Consider the following 24,406-nt stretch of genomic DNA (forward strand, 5'->3'; position numbering starts at 1 on the left):
TGGTTCCGCAAGCTGCAGACGGGCTCAGCTCATGCCAGAGTACCATCTCACATAATTCCAAGCACTCTGCCTTCAGGATTGATAAGGCCTGCCATAGGAGTGACTGATAGGAATCTATGTGTCCATTTTAGGGTTAGATATAGGGATACTATATCTAAAGCAAAGGGGGATTACACCACCTTGCCCCAGCTGTCGTGCAACCAGTTGTGTCAGATTTGGATGGCCAGCCAGGGGTGGCATAATACATGCTTCAGCCCCTGGTAGGCCCTGGGTACACCTATGCCCTGGATACCTAAGGTATGCTGTACAGGGACTGATAAGGTGACCCAGTATCCAATTAGATATGTACCTAGAGTACATGGAATCCATTTTACAGAGAGAGCAGTAGGCCTGGGGCCCTGAATAGCAGGGTCCCAGGTCAACTAAGTCGAAAAACCAGCAAAACACCAGGCAAAAAGTTGGGGGCAACCATAGTCAGATATCCACCTTCCTACAATCATCATCAAATAAAACAGTTTGCAAGCTAAAGAAAAAAGGCTTTGGCTTTTGGTGCTACTGCTTTGTGGGTCTGGCTAGACAGCACAGCTGACTGTGCAACCTATTGTTACACATTCTTCAAAACATACATACAGTCGCCTTTGGCGCCGACTAGAGGAGCAATTCTCTTGCAATCTTTGCTACTGGCCGTTTGGTATATCGTTATCTCTCCTGTAAAGATTCCAAGTTCCAATTCAAAAGTAGACAATCATCACACATTTTATTTTGATATCATGTGTGTCCATAGACCCCTCCCAATCCTCACCCATGCCTGAAACCTTCTCAAAATGCACAGGCAACAACGTAGAAACCCTAGGCTCTGTCGGTGCCGGAGAAGACGTCAAGTGACGTTGCTTCATCTATGAGCCATTGGGTATAAGGAGGGGACTGGCGACGCAGCACAACTTTGGGTCCCACGCAGGGGAAAGTCACGTTGGCTGACAGGCATCGACCCGCATGCAGAATCGGACCATAAGAACCCACCAGTGCCGTGGCCAGAGCAGACAACGCTGAACCCGATGGGGACCCCTTCGACCCCGATGGCTCCTCAGAGGGGTCAGTCCACTCAAATATGTGGCTTATCTCCTTGTAAAAAAAAATTCCTTTATTGGAACTGGTGTTGCTCCGGCTCCCGGAAATGGGGGGAGGCGCAAAGTCAAACCTGGCTCCGCAGAACCATGTCTAGAGCGTCAGTCCTCCTTACCTGTCTCGTAGACGGACAACAGACGAGGGAGGTGAAGATGCAGATGAAGTTCATTTAGACTTCTCCTTTTTTAGCCTCTTTCCTGAGGACCTCGAGTGTGAAGAAGACAACTTGGGGCTCCTGGAGTGGTCCGGCGAGCTCTTCTTCCTCACACGGGAGTGGCATCTCTGAGAAGTCTTGCTGGACGGTGTCGACTGCTAGGCTGCTAGGAATTTCAAAGCATGCTCCCGTAAGGCCTTCTGAGTTATGCACCGCAATCCGAAAAGATGAGGTGGGGATAGGTTACCAAAATGGCATGGTGACAGGCGCCACATGGTTTAAATCTCATACGTCTAAGTGACACACAAAAAAAATCACTTGACAGAAAGTCGAAAAAGCCCATCAAAAAAGAGACTGGGTAGCTCTTCTCCGGATCAGCGCTTAACTGGCGCGGAAAGAAAATAACTGACATCTTTCCACCTGAGTGGCGCCTATATATATGACTGCAATGCCATGATCAACACTAACAATGTCACGCAAAGACGAATGGAGCCACCAGATGGCTCGCAGGGGTACTGCGCAGGCAAATGTTTCCGGACCCATCCTGACTCCTGGGAAATTCAAAGGTAAAGAATCTGCAGATAGATGTCTCTATCAGATGTTTGGGAAGCCCCTGAAGTCAGTAGTATCCACAGATGTGGGGTGACGTGGTTAGGTATTTCATGCAGTACTGTGGAGGACTTTAAACTCGCACCTGGTACTAAAAGAGGTTACTGGGCTTGGATCCAAATGTCTTAGAAACAAATATGACAGTGTTGTAAGGAATAAAAACGATGAAAAAGCACGTAATGCAGGCATGTGCTGTCTGCTGCAAGAGGATGGCATCAGCTGATGTTCATTTGGCTCTAGAGGGGGTAGTCCTACCATTAAAAGATTTTTTGGCATTTCATCATTGAGTCATCCAACATGTGGGATTTCTCACACATTGGCATCAATAGGAAAGTCTATATTGACAATTCTATTTTACTCTCTATTGTATGTTATTATTAAAATAATGTACCCTATTTAATTGCCACAGTAAAAAGCATGCCATGTTGTGTTCCAATGCTTGACAAAGTTTGATTACTATTTTGTTACAGTACAGCAGTTACTAATGTTTCAGCCAACTGAATATTTTCAGAAAGCACAAGTCTACGTCATAATGCAACTGTTTAGCAATAACTAAAAGTGTGGCCTGCTTCATTTATATGCCAAATCAGATTAAACAGTGAATCAACACAGATCAACATGACAAGTAACGGAAGATAATACAGCACTAAAAGACCATAGATAACCCATAACAATTACAATAACTAATTTAACTCTCAGTGATAAATTTACATTACCTTGTTGTTTTGAAAAAAGTTCTTTGGCTTGAATGAAAACAAGAAAGGCTTTTTGTAGTCAGAAGCATGCTTGCGGTGAACGTCATCGGCTTTGTACTGTAACAACCGTCCAGTTTTATTCACCATCCAGTAAGGACAGTGAAAAGCAATGACCAATTGTCCTATGGAGTATTTCACATGAACCGCTATATCTAAATCGTTCTTCTCTGTTTCAGAGACAGAAGTGAAATTAATAAAACTGATTTCAGGCTGATTACTCTTGATGTTGTACGTCCCTTTCCAATTCTGACCCAGATAGTTTAGTAACTGAAGTGTCAACTTGGTCTGATCCAGAACAGCATTATGAATCTGGACTGAAGAGCCATCCTCCAAAGTAAGTGTACTGTTATCATTTTCCTAAAAAATAGACATAATATATTATACATATTCAACTCAATTGCAAATTATTTTAAACTGCATTAATTTACCACACAGAAACAAGGAATCAACCATGCAAAAATTCTTCGAGAAAATAATTTCTTGTGTTACTAATGCACAAGTTACTTACCTTCGGTAACGATATATCTGTAAGAAACTTAAGTTAGTGTTAGATTCCTTACCTTAGAATACCCCCGGGCATCAGATTGGATCCGGAAAGTTTTCATCAGCAGTACCCCTGCGTGTCGGTAGGCGTAGTCTGTTGCTCCGCGTCCGTCGTCGGCGTCGTGATCGCCGGGATGATGTCGTCCGAGCACTTAGACGCCGCCCTCGCGCGCTGACGGCAGTTCAGTACATAGCTTTCCGTGCAGGGGACGCAGAGCCATGCAAGAAACCGACACTGGTGCCATGAAACTAGGGCCCTCAAGGGAATATACCTTAACCCTAGATATCGGTTTGCAGAACGGAAAGGATGGGTGGAGCGGTAAGGAATCTAACACTAACTAATGTTTCTTACAGATATATCATTACCAAAGGTAAGTAACTTGTGCATCTGAAAGAAACCCGTTAGTGTTCGATTCCTAACCTTAGAATAGATACCCTAGCAATACCAACCCCGGTGGCGGGTCTGCGAACCAACATCACACCAGGAAGTCCTGGAGAACGGAATGGCCGAAAAAGCCCTCTCTCCGGACTTGGCTGTCCAGGCAGTATAGTGCTTAGCAAACGTGTGCAGCGAGGCCCACGTAGCAACCTGACAGATGTCCTGCAAAGGGACACCTCGACCCAGGGAAGTAGGAGCCGCCGTGGCCCGAGTGGAATGGACGCGCAGCCCCACAGGAGGCTCCTTCTTAGCCATGGAATAACAGACCCTGATGCACAAAAAAACCCACCGAGAGATGGTCCACTTGTGCACCGCCCTTCCCTTCTTAGCGCCCACGTAACCAACAAAGATCTGGTTGTCCACCCGGAACTGACGTGTGCGGTCTAGGTAAAAAGAGAGCGCACGTTTTGGGTCCAGAAGGTGGAGCCTCTCTTCCTCTTTCGAAGGATGTGGAGGCGGAAAGAAGGTGGGCAAGGTGATGGACTGCCCGATGTGAAAGGCCGTAACCACCTTGGGCAGGAAAGCAGGACAAGTCCTCAGAACAACTATTCCGGATGGACAGAGAGGAAAGGAGGCTTAGATTAAAGAGCCTGGAGCTCACTCACTCTTCTGGCAGAGGTGATGGCAACCAGGAAAGCACCTTTGGAGCCGTCACTGTCTCCTAGAGCGAAACATCATATTCCCGCGGACGGTTGGCGTCCATTCACCCCAAAGGACGGCGTGCCTATGACCCGGCCCTATCTCCCTGACCACTATCCTGACTGGTGTCGAACCCCTCTGGAGATCCTCTTCGCATCGGAAGAGGGAGTGGCGGGCTGCACTAAGTTTAAAATACTATTCCTGCGGAGTGTCAAGCTTCAGGGAGTCAGCAGATTCTGATTTTCCTGGAGTGTGATTTTTGCCCTTGCTTGCACTCTACCAGCCCTCTCAAACACTTCAGGAACTCCCGTATAAGAATCCACATAGAACCAAGAAGAAAAGTGTGGGAGAATATGTGACTCTATTTGCTAGGCTCCGGACTGAAATTAAGAGAGCCATCCTAAGTCAAACCCCCAAAGGATGGCCAAGGCTTTTTCAGAATCCGTTCTGACAAGATAAAGAGAATTGGTCCCCCCACCCCCCCTCCTCCCCCCCGTGGTACATCATCGACCTGACGAAGGTGTGGCCTGGTTGGGCCTGTACACTGAAACGCACGTCGGCGTGGTTCCTGCTGGCAACAGGATTGTCCTATACACCATCAATCCATTCCATCATTGATTGTTGTCCAGCAGCCCTTTGTTTTATGAATTGTATTACATCTCTCTTAATTCATGTAATGGAATCTGTGCATCAGTGGGAGTGTGCCGGTTTTGAAATCTGAAAGAATGGTTGTGTGATTGTGCTTATTGTATGTGTATGAAAGTGATGTGGGTTTTGTGGGACTACTTATATGGTATTGAACCATATACACTTTTAGTGATATTTTGAAAGATTAATTAATATTTATTTGTATTTTTGCTATAACAATACACGAGATTTTGAAAATATAAAAATAAACTCTAAATGCCTATATAAAAAGTGTATGATGTATTGCTCTGATGTATGGCTCTAGGAGACCGTGACGGCTCCAAAGGTATCCTAGGATCCCTGTGCTGAACCTTATCCTAAATCTTTAGGCAGGGTTCTTGCTTTTTCTGATATTTCCTCCACCACTTACCTGCCTATATCTCTACCCGTTGGGGGGCTTCCTTCTATTTTGGGGCAACCAGGAAAGCAGCTTTAAGAGTCAGAAGATGGAGAGGGCAATTATAAAGTGTCTCAAAGGGAGCGCACATCAGATAAGTAAGCACCAAGTTCAAGTCCCACTGAGGCATCACAAAAGGAACAGGAGGGAACATGTGTGTGATGCCTTTCAAGAACCTATTTACAACAGGGGACTTGAAAAGAGAAGGCTGATCAGAAAGCCTTAAGAAGGCTGAAATGGCCGAGAGATAGCCTTTGATAGTGCCCAGAGCAGAGAACCTCTGAAAGAGGGGCAGAGAGTGGATCCAAAGCCTTTGCAGTGCACCATGCCACAAATTTGTTCCACCCTTAGGCGTATACCGTCTTTGTGGAGGGACGCCTGGCTACCAGAATCACATCACAGACTTCAGGAGGCAAGTCAAATGGCCTCAACTGGCGCCGCTCAATCTCCAAGCATGGACTGGACCGGTTCGGGTGGAGGACCGTCCCCTGTTGCTGTGACAGAAGGTCCTCCTGAAGAGGCAGACAAATCGGGGGATCGACTGACAAACTGGGTAGCTCAGGATACCAGTATCTTCATGCCCAGTTCGGAGCCACAAGGATGACTTGGGCCCGATCGCGTCGGATCTTCCTCAGCACTCTGGGCAGAAGTGGTATAGGCAGAAAGGCGTACAACAGACCGCAGCTTCACTCGCGACGAAAAGCGTCGCTGAGCGAGTGCCACCTTGGAAATTCCAACGCGCAGAACTGATAACATTGCAAGTTCTCTTCGGTGGTGAATAGATCTAACCAAGGCTCTCCCCACTGCTGAAAGAGACCTTGCTCCACATCTGAGTTCAGACGCCATTCGTGATCCATCATGCACCGGCGGCTGAGTTTGTCCGCCCCGGCGTTAAGGGGAACCTGCCAGGTGTTGAACCACCAGGGTGACATCCTGGTGTTCCTGCCATGTCCAGAGGCGCAGAGCCTCCTGACAAAGGGTCCACGACCCCACCCCGCCTTGTTTGTTGCAGTACCCCATGGCGGTGGTGTTGTCCGTAAACACCTGCACTACACTTCCACCGACAGAGGGAAGGAATGCCTTCAGTGCAAGTCCGATCGCACGCAGCTCCAGAAGGTTGATATGGAGCCGGGACTCCGTTCGAGACCAGAGGCCTCTGATCTCCGCCTCTCCCATGTGGTCCCCCAATCCCAGGAGGGACGGGTCGGTCACCACTGTGTGCTCTGGTTGGGGTAGGGAGAGGGATCTGCCTCTGACCCAGTCACGGTCTGTGAGCTATCTTGCAGTGCCCTCCAAGATCAGGACATGGTCAGACAGGTTGCCCTGATGCTGAGCCCACTGGAACTTCAGGTCCCACCGCAGAGCCCGCATCCTCCACCTGGCGTGATGTACCAGCAGGATGCACGAAGCCATCAGCCCCAGGAGCCGCAGCATCATCCTGACCGAGACTCGGGATAAAGGCTGAAAGATCAGAATCAGAGGCTGAATATCCCGAACCCGCTGCTCGCGAGGATAAACCCGAAACTGCGCCGAGTCCAGAACCGCTCAGATGAAGAGGTGCTTCTGAGAGGGGCACAGGTGTGACTTCGGCACGTTGATGGAGAACCCCAGAGAGTGCAGGAGATCGGCCGTAGTCTGGAGGTGGGAAACGACTGTCTGGGGCGAGTCCGCCTTCAACAACCAGTCGTTGAAATAGGGAAAGACTGGAACCCCTGATCTGCGCAGATGGGCTGCGACCATCGCCATCACTTTCGTGAACACCCGAGGGGCACTGGTGAGGCCTACCGTGAACCGCAGGTAGCGCCAGTTGGCCGCCAGGACGGGGATGTGGAAATATGAGTCCTGCAAGTCCAATGCTACCATCCAGTCTCCAGAGTCTAGGGCAGCCAGGACCTGGGCTAAAGTCAGCATCTTGAACTTCTCTTTGCGGAAGAAGCCGTTGACACTCTGGAGGTCCAAGATAGGGTGCAGGCCCCTTTTGCCCTTTTTGGGAACCAGAAAGTAGTGGGAGTAGCAACCACGTCCTACTTCTGGCCCAGGAACGTGCTCAATGGTCCCCTTGGCCACGAGGGCCGTAACTTCCTCCTGCAGAAGCTGCAAGAGATCCCCGACATGAGGTGGTACTGCGGTGGTATGGCTGGAGGGGTCGCCTCGAAGGGGAGGGAGTAGCCCCATCGGACGATTTGCAGCACCCACCTGTCCAAAGTGATGGTGCGCCAGTGAAGTGGGTGATGGCAAACCCTGCCTCCAACTGGTGCGGAATGGGCCTGAAAGCTCGGTGTAGGAAAGTTTTGAGGCGGATGCCGCTGTCCCCCTGCACCACCATGGCGGTTACCACGTCCGCGTTGAGGTTGGTTCTGCGGCATGTGGCTGAACGAACGTGTGGGGGCGCCCCTTCCTTGGCCTGCTGGCATTGGCTCGACATGCCCAAGGACTTGGCCGTAGCCCTTGAGACCTTGAAACGCTCAAGCGCGCTGTCTGCTTTGTCGCTAAACAAGCGACGGCCATCAAAGGGCATGTCCATGAGTGTATTCTGGACATCCCCCGAAAAAATTGGCGGACCTCAGCCAGGCGTGGCGACGAATCGCCACCATTGTGGAAATCGCTCTGCCCAGTTAGTCCGTGGTATCAAGTCCACATCGGATGGAATTACGTGCTGCGTCCCGCCCCTCAGGACACTGGGGCAGCACGTCTGCTACTGTATTCCACAAGAGTGGGTGTAACGGACCAAAAGGCAGGCGGTGTTGATGGACCGCAATCCCAGGCTAACTGAGGAGAACAGTTTCTTCCCAAACTGATCAAGCCTTTTGGATTCCCGATCTAGAGGAGTAGTCAGGAATGCGGTCTGGGATGTAGAGGCCTGGATCACCAGACTATCGGGGTAGGGTGTATGGACAGAAAGCAGGGGTGGTCCGGAGCTGGGAGGTGGCGCTGGGCCACGTTCCCATCCACAGGGGGCACTGTGGAGGGCTTGGACCAAGTGCCCATCAGAACGTCCGTGAGGGCCTCATTGAACACCAGCATAGGCACCGAAGAGCTTACTGGCGGCTAAAGCACCTCGGTGAGGAGATTAGTCCTCACGGTCGCCGCAGGGAGCTCAAAAGCCAAGGCCTTGGCTGCCCTGCGCAACACCACACCATATGTAGCACCCTCCTCCGTAGCCACGGAGGGAGGAGAGATGAAGCCAGTGTCAGTTGATGTGTCAAGACCACTGGCACCCCCCAGTTCGTCTGCCCAGTCCTGACTGAGCTGGCACTGCCGTACCAGAGGCTCCTCAGATCCCTCCCAGTGCTCTCATTCATCCGTGTACTGATAAACAGACAGAAATGACGGAGCCGGTTCATAGATAAATTGCTCACCCATCAACGCCGGAGACAGCGCCGAGTGGTGGATTTCCAACGCCGGATCCAGAACGGGGTTGAAACCGGGGGCGTCGTCGTCCGAAGACAGCGCTGGAAGCGACACCATAGGGGTCGGTGCCAGCGGAGGAGTCGTAAGTTCAACTGGCGTCGACCGGGATCCAGGCCTGTATTCCACAGGGGCCTGCGGCGTCAGAACCAAAGTCGACGACGGAACCGGGGCCAAAGCCGCCGGCTCGCTAGGACCCCCAGTCGGGTCTGCGGGACCCGAAGGTGCGCAGACAGGCCTCAACGGAGGGAAGTGAGTCCTCATGGCCATGAGGAAATCACGAATCTCCTCCGGCGTCGCATGCAGTCCAAGGACTGAAGGGTATGGGACCGGATGCGAGGCCTGCGGCTCCAGCTGAGCCGAGCCGAGCGGTTAGTAACACCCGAACTTTCCGCCGAGTCGCGCGACCGGCGAGGGGAGTCAGAAGAGCGATGACGCTTCTTCTTGGAGTGCCTTGACTTACCCGAGTGTGAGGATTTGGGGCCCGATGAACGGTGAGGGCTCCTGCTCTGCAATCGTCCCCTCAACTTATTCCTCGACCGGGATCTTGAGCAATGCAGAGCCAACTGCTAGATCTCGAGGAGGTTGCGGGACCGCTCCCGCCTAGCCTTTGACGTCAAGGCCTGGCAGCCGGGGCACGACTTGTGATCTTGGTCTGCCGCTAGGCAGTAGAGACACCGGCGATGGGGGACGGTATCCGACAAAAGTCGGTGACAGGTGTCAAACGGCTTGAAACCGGGCATCCCTACCGGCACCAGGAGTCGAAGTCGACTCGAAAAGAGTTAGTCAAAAAGACCAAAAAGTTAGCCAAAAAGCGACTAAGGGAACTAGCTCTTCCCGGATCTGCGCTTGCTGGCAAGGAAAAAAGAAGAACTGACGTCCGCGAGCGAGGACGGCATCTAAGTGCTCTGACGACGTCATCCCGGCGATCACGACTCCAACGACGGACGCGAAGCCGCAGAAGCGCCTACCGACGCGCAGGGGTACTGCTGACGAAAACTTTCCGGATCCAGTCTGACGCCTGGTGATATTCTAAGGTAAGGAATCTAATACTAACATGTTTCTTTCAGATATTTGTGAACAGCACAATTTGCCACCAAGATCACAGATCAAAGATCAAAAAGGGGTTTTGCACTATCTTCTCGGTCTTTCAAATTTGAAGTAAATCCTTGTTTACCTTGGTTCATGCAGTTCTGAAGCAGGCCATGGTTGTTTCACCTTTAAAATCCCTTCTACATCCCCGAAAATATGATAACATTTCAGAACAAAATCCCTTCTTTCTGTGTCTTCCAAGACTGTTGGGGGGAAAAAAACAGTAGGTCCACAACTTTTAAAGAGCCCAAACCTGAAGATATGCATACTAATCTCAAATATTCAGCCCAAATCCCTTCTGTCTCTACCTACCAACATCACTGACAAAAGAGGTAAACACCCAACTATTTATGGTACCCAGATCAGATGATGTAAATGCTTTAACTCCAGTCCAAGAGAGATTTCTCCAAGCACTTAGTATTAAATATGTGCTTTTCTGCAGCACTGGATGTCCTCCATCACCTTAGGTTCCACCTCCGATCCTGCTTGATCGGTCATCTGTGATCAACACAGTCAACTATTCCATATTTTTGGCCAAACTCCTTGAATAAGGACCTAGGCTTTATCAAATACTGCTCGAAAGTAGTTGCTCTACTACTTGCATATTGCTCCTTTCTTTCCCTTGCATTCAGTGCTTCTCAGGGGTCTTACCCTGGCCCTACTATTTTTACTACCTATGCCGTATTACTTGCTGCCTTATTTGTGCTTGAGGTGTTCTTTCTTCTCCTTTGCCAACAACACTCAAATAAAACAAAAGCATTCATTTGAAAGACAACCTGACCACTATGATCTATGAGTTCCAAGATTATAAGGTCTCTACTTCTTCTAGTGTGTTTGATCACACACACTAGAAGTAACAGATGTTGTAGATAGCCATCCACTAAACTAAACATTGGCCTGAGGACCCTCGTCTAATTTCAGTTTCAAAGTTTGCAACCTGGCATTGCTTGCCTATGATTCACAGTCTCTGGTCCCTCAAGCTAACAAGGACTTGGAAATAATTTTCTCTTCACAGATTCCTTTTGATTTCACTATGCAAACACTATGTACTTGGACATGCCTACAGTCTTTTTATCTAAACTTCAGACTGCTGAAACCTCAGCTGCCTCAGTCTCAGTCATCACACATATCCAGGTTAACCCAAGTGGTGAATGAATGTCTTATTGGCACCAATAAAAAGTGTATTTTATCATATAGTGCCATACGAAGTCGTTCCAATTACAAATTAGTAAACCATTTTCACTCAAGATGGTTTCCAAAATGCCATCACCTTAGTTTATCTTGGTCTACTGACTGTATTGATTCTGTGTTTATCATTTAAGTTCTTTGATGGTGATGGAACACCCTCATCTTCATAAAGCGTAGCCTCAGACTAGCCAGGGTTGTTTTAACCCTCTAGATAACTGCCTGGCTGATGCAATCCCATTCTCGGTTTGAAATTTGGTCACTTGCCACCTTAGCATGGAGCACGAATAGGCCTCTTGAAAGTAGGGTAAGTTGAAATAAATTGCGGTTAGCTCGAAGGCCCTCACATTATACATGACTTGAAGATCTTTCAATCTAACCAGGAGCATCCCCCTAATCCTCATATCATTATATATTCTCCAATACCAATATAATTAATAAATAATTATTCAAACCGGTCCATCACAATGGTTTGGGAGCACCCTCTGCCAATTTGGTGTGGAAAGCCTTGCAATCATAGGCATATCTAAGAATGGCAAGAAATAATTCAAAACAACATGGTGTTAAAAGTCTCTGAGACTTTCATCAAAGATCAATACAGAAATATGAAAACAAACTTCCTATTTCACACACAACCTAAAAAGTTGCAAGAGACATTCGAGCCACCCAAAAAAATCTAGAGATCCAAGGATGCTAAAAAAATTACAACAGGTGGAATTCCTTGTCATCAGGAGCAGATAATCAATATTTATTTCTACTAGATGGGTTATGAATCAAAATATGTAACACTCTCAACAAGTTAGAACACGCATGCTAAGAGAACAGCAGCCTAGGTAAAAATCCAGCAACACATGTGATCTTGCTTAAATGTAAAACAAATGCCAGAATCTAGAACTTAAATATGTATTTCACTGTTCAAAGTAGACACGGTTAGTTGCAGGATTACAAGAAAGGGATAGCATAAGGCAATAGAGCATGAAAAAAATTGGTTCATTTATCAAACGCATAAGTCAGGCCTGGTAGTCATACAAAGAAAATAATCAGTATGTTCCAAGAACTATTCAACCCTGAAGTACGAGATACTTACCTTCGGTAACGATGTATCTGGAAGAGACGATTATAGCCGCAGATTCCTTCAGGTAGATTCACTCCCAGGCGTGAGACTGGATCCGGAAACTTTTTTGCCACATTATCCCTGCGCGCCGGGGCGACATCACGCGACTCCGCCCAGGCGTCATCCGCGCATGTGACGTCAGTGAGGTCACATAAGACCGGCCCTGGCGCGTCTACGTCAGTTTTCTTCTGAGAACTTTTCCGCACCACAACACGGAACCACCAGATAAAAAACTGTGGAAGCATGGGAACAGTGTGCGAAGAGCAGAAAATTTGGAAAGAAACGATGACTAACAACACCACCCACAGTAGTGTCAACACCGCAGAACCCAAGGCAGAGAAAGAAGAAAAAACAAGCAGAGCCCTGCACAGCCACCCTGTCAGCACATAGACAGCCTCCCACCCCTGTGCCCCGGAGGCAAGGAACATGTGTAAAAGTCATGGTACACGTAGGAAACCCACTGTAGGGGAGTAGGGTCTGCAATCCTATGGTCACCCCAGATTTTTGCTTTTTGCTTCACTAGTTTACGACTTTCCCTGGCTGTGGGCCTGCTAATCAGACCCACAGCCTAGCTGTTCTCTCTCTAAATTGACATCCATGTACTTTAGGTGCATTTATCAATTGGTATTGCGTCACTCTTGTAAGTCCTTGTACAGTGTACCATAGGTACCCAGGGCATAAGTGAACCCAAGGCCTACCAGGGGCTGGAGCATGTATTGTGCCACCCCTGGCTGGCCATCCAAATCTGACACAACTGGCTGATCAATCACCTGGGGTAAGGTGGTGTAATCACCCTTTGCTTTAGATATATCTAAACCTGAAATGGACACATATACTCCTATAAGTAACTCCTATGGCAGGCCTTAACAATCCTGGAGGCAGAGTGCTTGGAATTATGTGAGATGGTGCTCTAGCATGAGCTGAGCCTGTCTGCAGCTTTCCGAACCAAGTCCTTTAGCTGTTTCCATGATAACGCTATACCATATACTCTTAAGTGCATTATAATCCTCGCGGTTATTGCTAACTTTGGCATAGCATTATCAAAACCTGTTGAGTAAGGTGTCATACGAATTGGAATACTACCCCTCGCCAATTCTGGCGACGGGGGTAGCATTCCACCCTTCTAGACGGACACGACATGTACCTAACTGTGAACCCCGGTTAAAGTTAACCTCAAGCCTCAGCATCACAAAATGGATGCTGCCACCAGACACAAGTCTGACCTTCTGCTGCTGGGAGTCTTTTCAGCGAGGAAGGCTTGGACAAAGGGTTTCCTGCCTTGGGGGGTGCTAGCACCACCCCAGACAGGAATTTGTGTATTAGGTAGGACAGGCCTGAAAGGAATGAGACATGCCTGGGGCACACAAGGTGCCTCTGCGCATACACCAGTTCAAACCAGTTGCTGGGGTACTCCAGCCCCAGCTCTGGCGCGAAACTGGACAAAGGATAGGGGGTGTAACCACCCCCCTTTCTGGTCCCACCCATAGGAGGGACCTAGTGATAGTACAGCCCCCTTTAGCAGGATAAAGGTAGGAGCTGGGCCCATTCCAAATCAGATTAATCCTGAACTGAAATTCTGCAAGAAGAAACTCTGGACTTCGACATTCTGCTACAGAAGACTGAAGAAATCTCCCTTGTGGGCAAGGAGTGTCCACCCTTCACAAGCAGGCACCATCAGCGTCCAGCGGCTTCACTTTGTCGTCTTCCCTCGAGGATCCAGACTTCAGAGCCCGATGAGACCCGGATTCCCAGACCTCTCCGACCTCTACCTACATCTGCAGCACAGCTGAGATCCGTGGGTGCGACGAGACACATGGGACCGGCCATCTTGGAGAAACTACACTTCGCTTCCAGCATGACTTCTGAGGTATCCTCGACCAAGTGCTTTGGGGACTGAGAAGCCCCAGCCCCGAGCAGCTCCTGCACCGAAGACCAGCCCTCCAGCATCCACGAGATATGCGTGGGTCCCTTCTGCCTGTCTGCTGCTCGACGCGTTGTCTGGTCGCTTGCCGGCTGGCCAGTGACCTCCTAGACGACGATCCACGACATCAACATCGCTGGTCTGGTTGCTCCAGACTGGCCCTTGCTTCCTTCCAAAAGAGAGGCACCCCGGACCCTCCTGGTCCGCACCAGACGTCTTTTCCACTCACCGCGTGGGTTCCCTTTGCCAAGGCCTGTTGACTCCAAATCCGGATCCGACACCGCCGACAGCGAGAGCCTGTGTGGGACAGCTGGTGCCTCCATCCTGGTCGTCGAAGACACAACCTGGTCCACGTGGCTGCAGAGTCAAGCGTCCACTCTTCATCTGATCGCGACGACAGCCTCTGGTTCCTTCCTGGTTCCACTCCAGTCACTGGCTAGTGACTTTGAACATTGTCAACTCTGCTTTCAGGTCTTCAGCTTCACTGATCCACCCTTGGATCACACCGGACATCTTCCTCCTGGTCGCCTGCAGCATCTTTTCTTTCAGGATCCATAGACTTCAACGCAGAAACCCGACACAACTTCGCACCTATGCACCCGCACCCCGTGGGTGAGGTAACAAGAGCATTTCGGTGCTCAAGGGTAGATTGACTCTCCTAGTGTCCAGTTTCACAGTTGTTTTAGTCCTATCTAGTCAGGATTGTCTGTACTCACCTTTTTCTTGAACTGTGCTGTCCATAGACGTTGTTACGCATCTCGCGTGTGAGTTCACACTCTGCACACGCGTTCCGTGGGCCTCCTAATACTTACCTAAAGTTAGGGTTGTGTAGTCCCAGCAATCCTACAGCCTCTGGACAGCTCCATTCCTTTAATCGACTTCCTTATACCATTTACTTAGTATATGGTTTGTTGCGCCCCTAGGGCAACATTGTAACTTGTGCAACTTAACGTATTTTTCTTAAGAGTCTTGTCATGTTTTTAGCCCTCTGATCTCATAAAGAGTTCAGAGGTGTATGTTAGTTAATAAATATCTTGTTTATTTTCATAACTACCTGTGTGGTGTCCTTTCATTTGGTATTCAAAGGGTTATATGTGGTAAAACAGCTGGCTTCACATGCCAAAAGAGTTCAGCCTAAGACTGCTTTGTCCCTGCTACCATTAGGATAGCTGGTCTATAAGGTTGACTTATAACCAATCACCATAAGGGTTGTTTGGACTGATACAAGGTGATCACTAGAACTAGTGAGCATCATATATCAGGCCAACTTCTCATACCCACCACCCCCATCCTGAGCAAGGAAGGGGACCAGTCCCAAGACTGACCGGGACAACAACCTCCAAGCCACCCCAACATAGAGGGCAACCACCCACAAGGGACAAAGGCAAGACATGGCCAGATGACCCCTAATCAGAGGATAGAAATGGAAGGAATGGAAGGGAGAGAGGACAGGGATTGAAAGCAATCCCCCCCCAACCCTGGAGTAGCCAGAGAAGCAGGGCACCGGATCACCGGAACTCCATCCTCCAAAGGAGGAATGAACCGCCCCAGGCGGAGCCACCCGTCAAGAACAAAAAAGGCACTCACAGGAGATACATCCCCCCACCGGGAGGCGAGTACCGAAGACCAACCCAAGTGTCCTCGCAGAATAGGGGAGGAAGGGAGGGCCGTGAAGAAATCCGCGGCTAGAATTATCTCTACCAGATACATCGTTACAGAAGGTAAGTAACTCGTACATCTGATAGAGATTACTAGCCGCAGATTACTTCACGTACAATAGATACCCTAGCAACACCCCCTGGAGAGGAGGGTCTGCGAAAGGACCCCACCAACCGATACAGAACACAGGGAACCAGATCTTTGGACCAGGTATAACCTCGTCTCTGCCAGGCAAAGGGAATCCATCAAGCAGACCCCCCACTGACCCCAAAAGGATGTAGGAGGGAGAGGAAGGCTGAAGAGGCCCGTACACTGACAGCAGAGGAACCAAAGGCAAGGTCAGAGAGGCCGAAGCACCGCACTCCCCATAAGACAACACAGCTGCCGCCCAATGCCAAGACAGGAAGAGCAGAAGAAGAAGCCTAGAACACCCAAGGAAACGAGGGAAAGGAAGGCAAACCCACACCAGATGGAGAGCAACCTGCCAGCCAGAAAAGCGCCGGCAGTCAAAAGCCGCCAGAAGCAAGAACAACAGCCTGAGGCCCCAGGAAGGCCAAGTAGGCGGCGCCTGGTAAGGGAGAACACAGGATCATCCCAGACCTCAGGACAGGAGCAGGGAGAGGAGAGGAGGAGATGCCCGGGCACACCACTACGAGTGGCCGTGCAAATGACCTCAGGAAGCAAAGCAACCTACATAAACGCCATGGAGAAGAGGCACCCGAAGGCAACCAGAACCCCCTAGCAGAGCGCAAGCCATATGACAGCTACCACTACCCCACATAGGGCATGTTAAGTCCCAAGATATGGGAACACTTTTTGGAAGAACTTCCGCAACAAAAGAGCCACGGGGGAAAAAAACACCCCGGAAGGCTTGACAAGCAGCCCAAGAAAAGCAGAAGGCCTAATCTCAGGGCCAAGTCTGCGAGCAACGGAAGAACACACACACACATAATCAACAAAAGGGCCATCCAGCAGCCAACATTCTCAAAGTCCCAAGGAGGAACGCAAATGGCCAGAAAACACACTCCACAGCCAGAACAACCGCCCTAAGAAGGTACAGAATCAACCCAACTCTGGTGTCACTGAGGAGGGGACGGAGGAGGAGGAGGGTAAGGCGGCGGAGTAGGACGGAGGCCCTACCAAGAGCCTTTGGATGGCGGAGTCGGCCAGGGTATGGAACAACAGGCTGCCATCAAACGGAAGTTTGATGAGTCGCTCCTGAATATTCTCAGGGAATACTCCATCCGAGAGCAACCGAGGAAGCCATGGCCCAGCCCAGCACCCCTTAGATGTCCAGAGCAGAGAATAAATGCCGCAAGCTCCCGGCCATCTAACACATGATGCTGTAAGTCCACCTGACCACCCTCCTGGGACGCTGCGGATCCAAGAGACTCAGCCGAGTCCCACAAACAGGAGGTGGCCCTAGCCAGAACACACAAGGTGTTCACGGCCCGCAGGGCAAGGCTGGTCGAGGCAAACATGTTGCGCCTCCAAGAGTCCAGCCAGCAGGCCTCTAGGGACGGCGGAGTCAACAGCGGCGGCAGGGAGCGGAAAGCAGTCCGCAAAAGAGGACTGGAGGCAGAGGGGTGGAGGGAAAGGCATGCCCGGTCACGCGGCGCTGGGAGGTGCCAGTGCAGAAGATGTTGAGGCACTGGGTCCCCTGAGGCAGGACGCCTCCAAGCCCCCTTCAAGGAAGAAATGAGGGAACCTTCAAAGGGAAGTAAGATTTCCCTCCCACCAGACCTGGTGGAAAATCTCCAATAGATGGTCCGTAGGAAAGTGAGCCACCGGGTCACCCATCGCGCAGGATGCCCACAGCCGTGGACACCGCATGAGCCAAGGCCGCACCTGCCTCCGTAGGGCCCCGAGGTGGAGAAAGCAGCTCCTCCGTGGGCGACGGCTGCAACTAACCGAGGCCAAGCGGGACAGGCAAGGGTCAGACCTGGAAGTTAGAAGGAGCCGAAGAATGAGGGACCTGCCGCTCTTGCGACAAATACCTCTGCCTCAGGAAGGGCGGGGAGCCACCCTTCGACACCGGTGACCAGTCTCTGGGGAGGAAGACACCAAGATACAGCCTGCCTCCGGAGAAGGAGCGTCCGAAGACAAATCCGCGGTACGACCCCTGCACGGAGCCGTAGAGTCCGCTGCCTGAGGCAGGTTGTCGGCACCATCCGGCGTCGCCAGACAAGGTTCCTCCAAGTCACCGGAGACCAGAGCGGAGACAGTAGTGGAGCTGGAGTCGAACCGGGCCGGGGAGGCGCCGACCCGACCACCGCCGAGGCAGCCGACTGTGTGGGGGAACGAGATGGGCCTGGGGAGTGACACAAAGCCCTCCGCCAGCTGCGGCTCAGAATGAGGCGGAGATCGCTCAGCAACCCACGTGGCGGTGCCAGGGACGATCCAACGTCCGACTCGCCGTCCGAAGAGGCAGCTGCCCGTAGGGAGGAACGAGAGGGGCCTGGAGAGGGACGAGGGGTCTTCACCGGCCATGACCCGGAGCGGGACGGGGAGGGTCCACCGACCACCTTGGCTCAGCACGGTCCAGCTGCTGCCGGCGCTGTAGCGGCGTCACCTCAGCCTTAGACAGGACCACCTTGTCAAAGGACCGAGAGGGGCTCAGGGATGCGACCCGAGCCCCGGTGACCTCCTGCGACACCACAGGGACTACCGCAGGAGTTTGCGGCGAGGCAAAGACGCAGCGGCCTGAAGGAGGTGCCCCGGAGAAGCTGCACCCCAACAGAACCACATCCTCCAACCCTGGATCCGAACCAGTCGGCGCCGGAGCCACCGGCAGCGCCGCGGAGGGCCCTGCGCAAGGCAAGGGGTCCGCCGACGCCCCAGGAGGGGAAGACGCCACTGAGGCATGCAAAGCCACCGCGTGTGTCTCAATTTGGACTCTTGACGCCCCAACACCAGGAAACGGTGGGACATCTGGTGTGGTATTCGTTAAAAGTCAACTATTAAATCAACACAGGTTGACAATTCCAGATGTACTCAGATAATACCAAGATAAACATCAAAACTGAGAACAACACGTCTTTATCAAGTCTTAAATATCGAAAGGTTCAGTCTAGCTACTCCCTTTCAGCTTGTCTACTAACCTGAGACCTCAGTTTACCCAACACCGACAGAAGCCTGGATTTTTTTAAATAGCAATCACTACTACACCCGTAACTTATTATAATCTAATCTAAAGGTTTTCTGAATTTCTTTTTTAAAAATTTCCAGCACTGGCTCTGGCCATCCCTCTGGCTATAAAAATTAATTTCTCTTCTTTTCAAAAGAATGCACATATGATCCTTCATTATTTCTTTTCATGACATTTTGGTTCAGGTCCCAACAAAAATTCTCCAATTACATTGGAGAGGATAGTCTGTTCCTCAACCATTGTGGCCAATCAATCTTCCTTCCCTAGAGTAAACCGTGAAGATCAAATTAAGAAAAGTTTTCTGTTTCAGTTATCATGAAGGACTCCTAGGCCCTAAATACAACACACATGGTATCTGTTTTTGACAAAACCTCCTTCCATGTGTCATAATTTTGGAACCCTAGATGTCTGTTGCTCATTTTGTGAGCACAGAACAAGTGAAATAAAATTAAAACTGTTGTTACTACTGGAACCAATTGACACACCACTGTATCATGAGTGTAGACATCTGATAATGACAAAGGAACGGAAGCGGCTGGGTGCTGTAGCTTCAAATACGCAGCAATGGGGTACTGTCTTGGCACATCTTTGTACCCGGACTGCTTATAGTTGGTTCATAAGACTTATCGGGTATATACCTAAGAGACCATTACCTGCCTACACATTACGCCATAGGCAATTTGGAGAACGTCCTTTCCTTACAAGGCAGGGAAGGACTGGTTGCATTGCCCACTAGATTACATACAGCAGAGCATAAGCAGACCTGCCTGTAAAAAAGTAATGGCGAGAAACACTATGAAAAAGGATAACATGAAAGCTTCCTTAAACCTGTTTCCCAACCATTTGAACTTTGTGCCTGGTGGTGTGAAGGAGAACAACCAAGGCTTCAATCTAGTACGAGAGAGCTTCTTCCACACTAAATAAAAAGAGGGATTTGCCTGGAGCTGTGCTGTGTATTCTAGAGAATATGTGGCCTGCAGATAAGAAATGTATTTGTCAAACCTGGAATACTGCAAGAGATGAAAGAGGCCTAGAAGAGGTGGTCAGATTCAGACAGCATCTTACTTGCAAATTATTAGTCAATTTGTAGGTGCAAATATTTGGCTCAAGAACTACATTTGAAGCAGGTGAGAAGGTAACTCATTCTCTAGTGTCAGGAACATGAGAATACATAGCATTCAGCATGGAAGTTCTTAGGACCACATATACTCACTTAGTGTGCCTCATCCGTAATAAAGAGAAGCTGGCTCATTATGCACCAAGGGCTTCATCCCAGATCTCAACATAAAACTAATTCAAAGGTTCAAAACTGGATTTCTAAAATAAGATTTATTTAATGAGATGTGTTTCTGCCACAACGGAGGTAAACACTTTTAATCGGTTGTTCCAACAATCATCCAAGTGGCAATATGATAAGTTCAGGAACAGATACTATTAACACAACACTGCTTTCCTTGGACAATGAGGAGATAATCTGTCGCACTTGCACTTTCTTGAGAATCGCTGTTCGAGCCCGTAAAATGATGGACAATGTCTGAGTCTTTTTCTCTGTATATTAATCTGTATAATTATGCCTTTATGATTCAATTAATTTTATACGTTTTTTTATGATAATTGTGTACATGCTTTTATGAATTCTTGGAATTCGAATAAAGATTATGAAACAAAACGAAACACAACACTAAGGCTGAAACTCCAGTGAATATGTCATGGTAATGATGTTTACAAGTGGAGTGGTGAATGAACACTGAGCACTAGCAGTATGGATAGATACAGGTGCATTAGAGAATTTGAAGGAGCATGACCCTACTCCACAACTACAAAATGTTGCCTTGAAGAATTCAAACTAATTTAGTGTTAGAGAGACTGAGGAGGTCTGAACCGTTTATGCACCCATCAACTCAGAGTCCTAAGGAGTGGGATGCTAACAACAGAGTTGTGCCTCGCAAGAAGGCAAAGAGGGCAGTGAAAAATCTACAGGCTTCTGAAGCTATCAACAATCCAAAGTGGTGGCTTACAAAATGGAGGAAAACCACTTAGGCTTTTATGCAGCTCTTTTTTGTGAGCAGTGTCTTTATTTCATCAGACTATCATCCACATTGAAGGGATTGTAAGTGCTTGCCAAGGGTTGATATCTTATGGGGAGGGGTAGCAAGTGTACAAGTTTAATTGGTGGCATCTGGACTTCTGGTGTACATTTCTGAAAACTTGAAAAGGTGTGGATCTCCAAGTGATCTTCCATTTCAGTCCTTCCTGGTGTTCAAAGTCAAATTATATAGGTTTTGCAGTCACTGCTAAATCTCGGTCCCAAGTAAATCAGGCAGTGGAGCATTTGGATATGTGATTAAACAGTCCATGGGAAAGATTAAAGCAACATAAAAAACACTGTCCTAGTAGAAACCATGATTGGGAATTATGAAAGAAAAAAACACAAGAGACATATTTAAAATTTCTTGTGAAAACGAACACGCCAACACAAGATTAAGTCCGTACACCTGGTAGTTTGGAAAAGAAGAAAGGGTTTGTGTGTAGGCAGCAATAATATATAGCCCATCTTTTCCTGAGAAAACACCTGAGGAATGTATACTGGATTGGGTACATCTAGTTCTGTATGGCCTCAGTTGTGAAAATAAAGACTAAAGTCACTGAGTGGATTCCAGGGGTATATAAACAGTGAATAATCTGCAACTGGCACATAACTGTATTTGTTGCCTAGTAGAGTACTGCGTAAGCGTTGATAGGTATCTAAGAATCAGTGAAGTCTTTCCATAAAGACATTAAAATACATTCCACTGATCACACCACTGTACAGGCATCCTTTAAATTTCGTACCATGCCATGGAGGGGATAAGTGGTGCTAATAAGAAAAGAAATAGATTTAGTTTTTTTCATTTTAAAGCAAGTCAAGAATTTTAATGATGGTGTATCTTCCAGAAAGACTTATGAGAGTAAGAATTTTAAATCTGTAGAAACACAATAATGGATACTACAGGTGAAAAAACGGCCAATCTCATTTTACATTCGCAAACAGCTTACATCAACCACTATCTTCTAAAGAGCAAATCAGAATTAATTACCTCAAGGGAATATGTAATTTCATACGGCAGTAGATTGCGGAGCACAACTGTAGGCCAGAGATGGATGACATAGGGCAAGTCAAATTTATCCTCTGTTGATGCTGAAGATACCAGTACGTCTTTTAATGTCACAATGTTGATAATAAGTGAATCTCCAGTTGATTTAGAATGTTGGCATTTCTTCTGCAATAATGCTCCATCATACTTCCAGATTTCGGCAAAGATAATTCCATCACACATTTCATAGTCCTCCTTTAATGGCCGCAAAGACAGTACTGATCTGCAGTTGAAAACAAAACACACCAAAAGTTGTATTTTAACAAGTTTGCATCATGAAAAAAAGATAAAGGTTCTTGCAAATTCGTATTTTGCAAACGTATGCATATATCATATTTAAAATGCTAATTACTGATGTGCAACAGGGGGAAATTGGCGAAGATATTTATGTTGGTTATAGCTCAGATCACACAGTTGACTGGTCAACAGGTACCCCCTAATGCACACCAAAACTATTTCTATCTCACCCTTTACTAGCCTGGGCAAATGTCAAGAAAAGGGGACTGAATAAGAGGGGGTAGATTGTAATAGTATGCCTGTTAGCTAAACGTCTTGTTCAACCTGCCCGCTAATTCCTTGCCCCACTTAAGAGTGTTAGAGAAAGACAATTTTCAGATGGCTAAGGAGCCATCATATGCATTTTCAGGAAACTGACTGGGCACTGGCGATGCTGTCACAAATAGTGTCAAATCTACTCCATTTATCCATGTCTGACCGACAACACTTATGGCGGCTTTGCCTCTGTGCAAAACCATCATTGAAACGATCTTGCACACAAGCTGCCTCTGGGTAAAAAACAACATCTTAATGGAAAGAAATATTAAATGCCTCTCTCCCCATAATGGTTTTAGGGTGCATGCTGGAGAAGGAGTCAGAGACATGATCAGGTCCCAAACACCATATATATCTGTGGTGAGGGTGGAACAAACAAGTTATTTACCTTCTGTAATGATACAGAAGGTAAGTTCTAGATTCCTTACCTTAGAATTACTGCCAGACTGGATCCTGAAAGTTTTTCGTAAGCAGTACCCCTGTGCGGTGATAGGTGGCATCGGTCGACTCTGCGTTAGTCATTGGCGTCGTGGTTGCCGGAATGACGTTCAGGTTGCTACATAGTCGCCCTCGCACGCTGCATCAGTTCTGTACTTGACTTTCCATGCCAGAGGCGCAGAGCCATGCAAGACACTGACCACTGGTATACAAAACTAGGGCCCTGAAAGGAAGTCCTAAACCCTAGAAGTCAGCTCGCAGAACAGGGAGGATCGGTGGAGCGGTAATCTATAACTAACCTATGTTTCTTACAGATGTACAAGCTACTTACCTTCGGTAACTATGTATCTGGTAGAGGCGATTCTAGCCGCAGATTCCTTCACGTAGAATTATCCCCAAAAAGTTTTGCCAGTCATCCCTGAAGGAAAGGCAGCAAAAGGGGGCCTCTGGTAGAGGGATGAAGGGAAAGACACGACAAATCACGTGGCAAACTGATGGTTTGGCAAATGTGGGAAGAAGTAACCACCTTGGGAATAAAGGAAGGTCTAGTTCTGAGGACGACCTTTTCCGAATGAACAAACAGAAAGCGAGGCTTGGAAAAAAGAGCTTATAGCTCACTCACCCTGCGTGCATAGGTGATGGACACCAGAAAGGCAGTTTTCAAAGTTAGAAGCCTGAGAGGACAGTTATGTATCGGCTCAAAGGGAGCCCACATAAGATATGTAAGAACCAAGTTCAAGTCCCACTGGGGCATTAAGAAGGGAACAGGAGGAAAAAGATGAATAATACCCTTAAGGATACGATTTACAACATGGGACTTGAAAAGAGAAGGCTGATCAGGAAGCCTAAGGAAGGCTGAAACGGCCGAGAGGTAGCCCTTTAGAGTGCCCAAATAAGAGCCCTCCTGGGCCAAAGAAAGGAGGAACAAGAAAACCTCAGAAAGAGGAGCAGAAAGGGGATCCACAGCCTTTGCTGTGCACCTTGCCACAAATTTGTTCCATCAACAGGCATATACCGTCTTAGTGGAGGGAAGCCTGGCAGCCTGGATAACATCACAGACTTCAGGATGCAGGTCAAACGATGTCAAGTGCGAGGGCGTGGCCTGCAGCCAAGGAAGATGGTCGCACACTAGGAGAGCTGCGGTAGCAGATCCTAAAAATACACCCATAATCCAACATCATCCGGTCCCAAAAAAGGCACATACCGCCTTGTGAAGCTGTGGGGAGGTGGCGGACAGCATTTCAGACTGAAACAATCCGAGTGCAGGTGATCCCCGGCCGCCGATCGGGAGCTTGGGTCGCGAGTACAGAAGAAAGAAAATGGCACCCGCCACCGCCGAGCTCCGTTACTGAAGCCTCGTACCAGACGGAGGGTACCGGGAGGCTGCTGGGGGCGGTTAATTAATTA

General features: G+C 48.7%; 1 protein-coding gene across 4 annotated transcripts in view; it reads right to left on the reverse strand.

Annotated features, from left to right (window-relative positions):
- The window catches only part of VPS13A (vacuolar protein sorting 13 homolog A), a 2,146,181-nt gene that overhangs the window by 1,073,085 nt on the left and 1,048,690 nt on the right, over positions 1–24,406 (reverse strand). For all 4 annotated transcript variants that reach the window (XM_086961343.1, XM_086961342.1, XM_086961345.1 and 1 more), the window contains 2 exons: positions 21,953–22,232; positions 2,605–3,000 (listed from right to left, as the gene is read on the reverse strand). In XM_086961343.1, coding sequence (XP_086817469.1) covers positions 2,605–3,000; positions 21,953–22,232 — 676 coding nt within the window. The remainder of the gene's footprint in view (positions 1–2,604; positions 3,001–21,952; positions 22,233–24,406) is intronic.

Source organism: Lissotriton vulgaris, chromosome 3_1, assembly GCF_964263255.1.
Source record: "Lissotriton vulgaris chromosome 3_1, aLisVul1.2, whole genome shotgun sequence".
Taxonomy (NCBI): Eukaryota; Metazoa; Chordata; class Amphibia; order Caudata; family Salamandridae; genus Lissotriton; species Lissotriton vulgaris.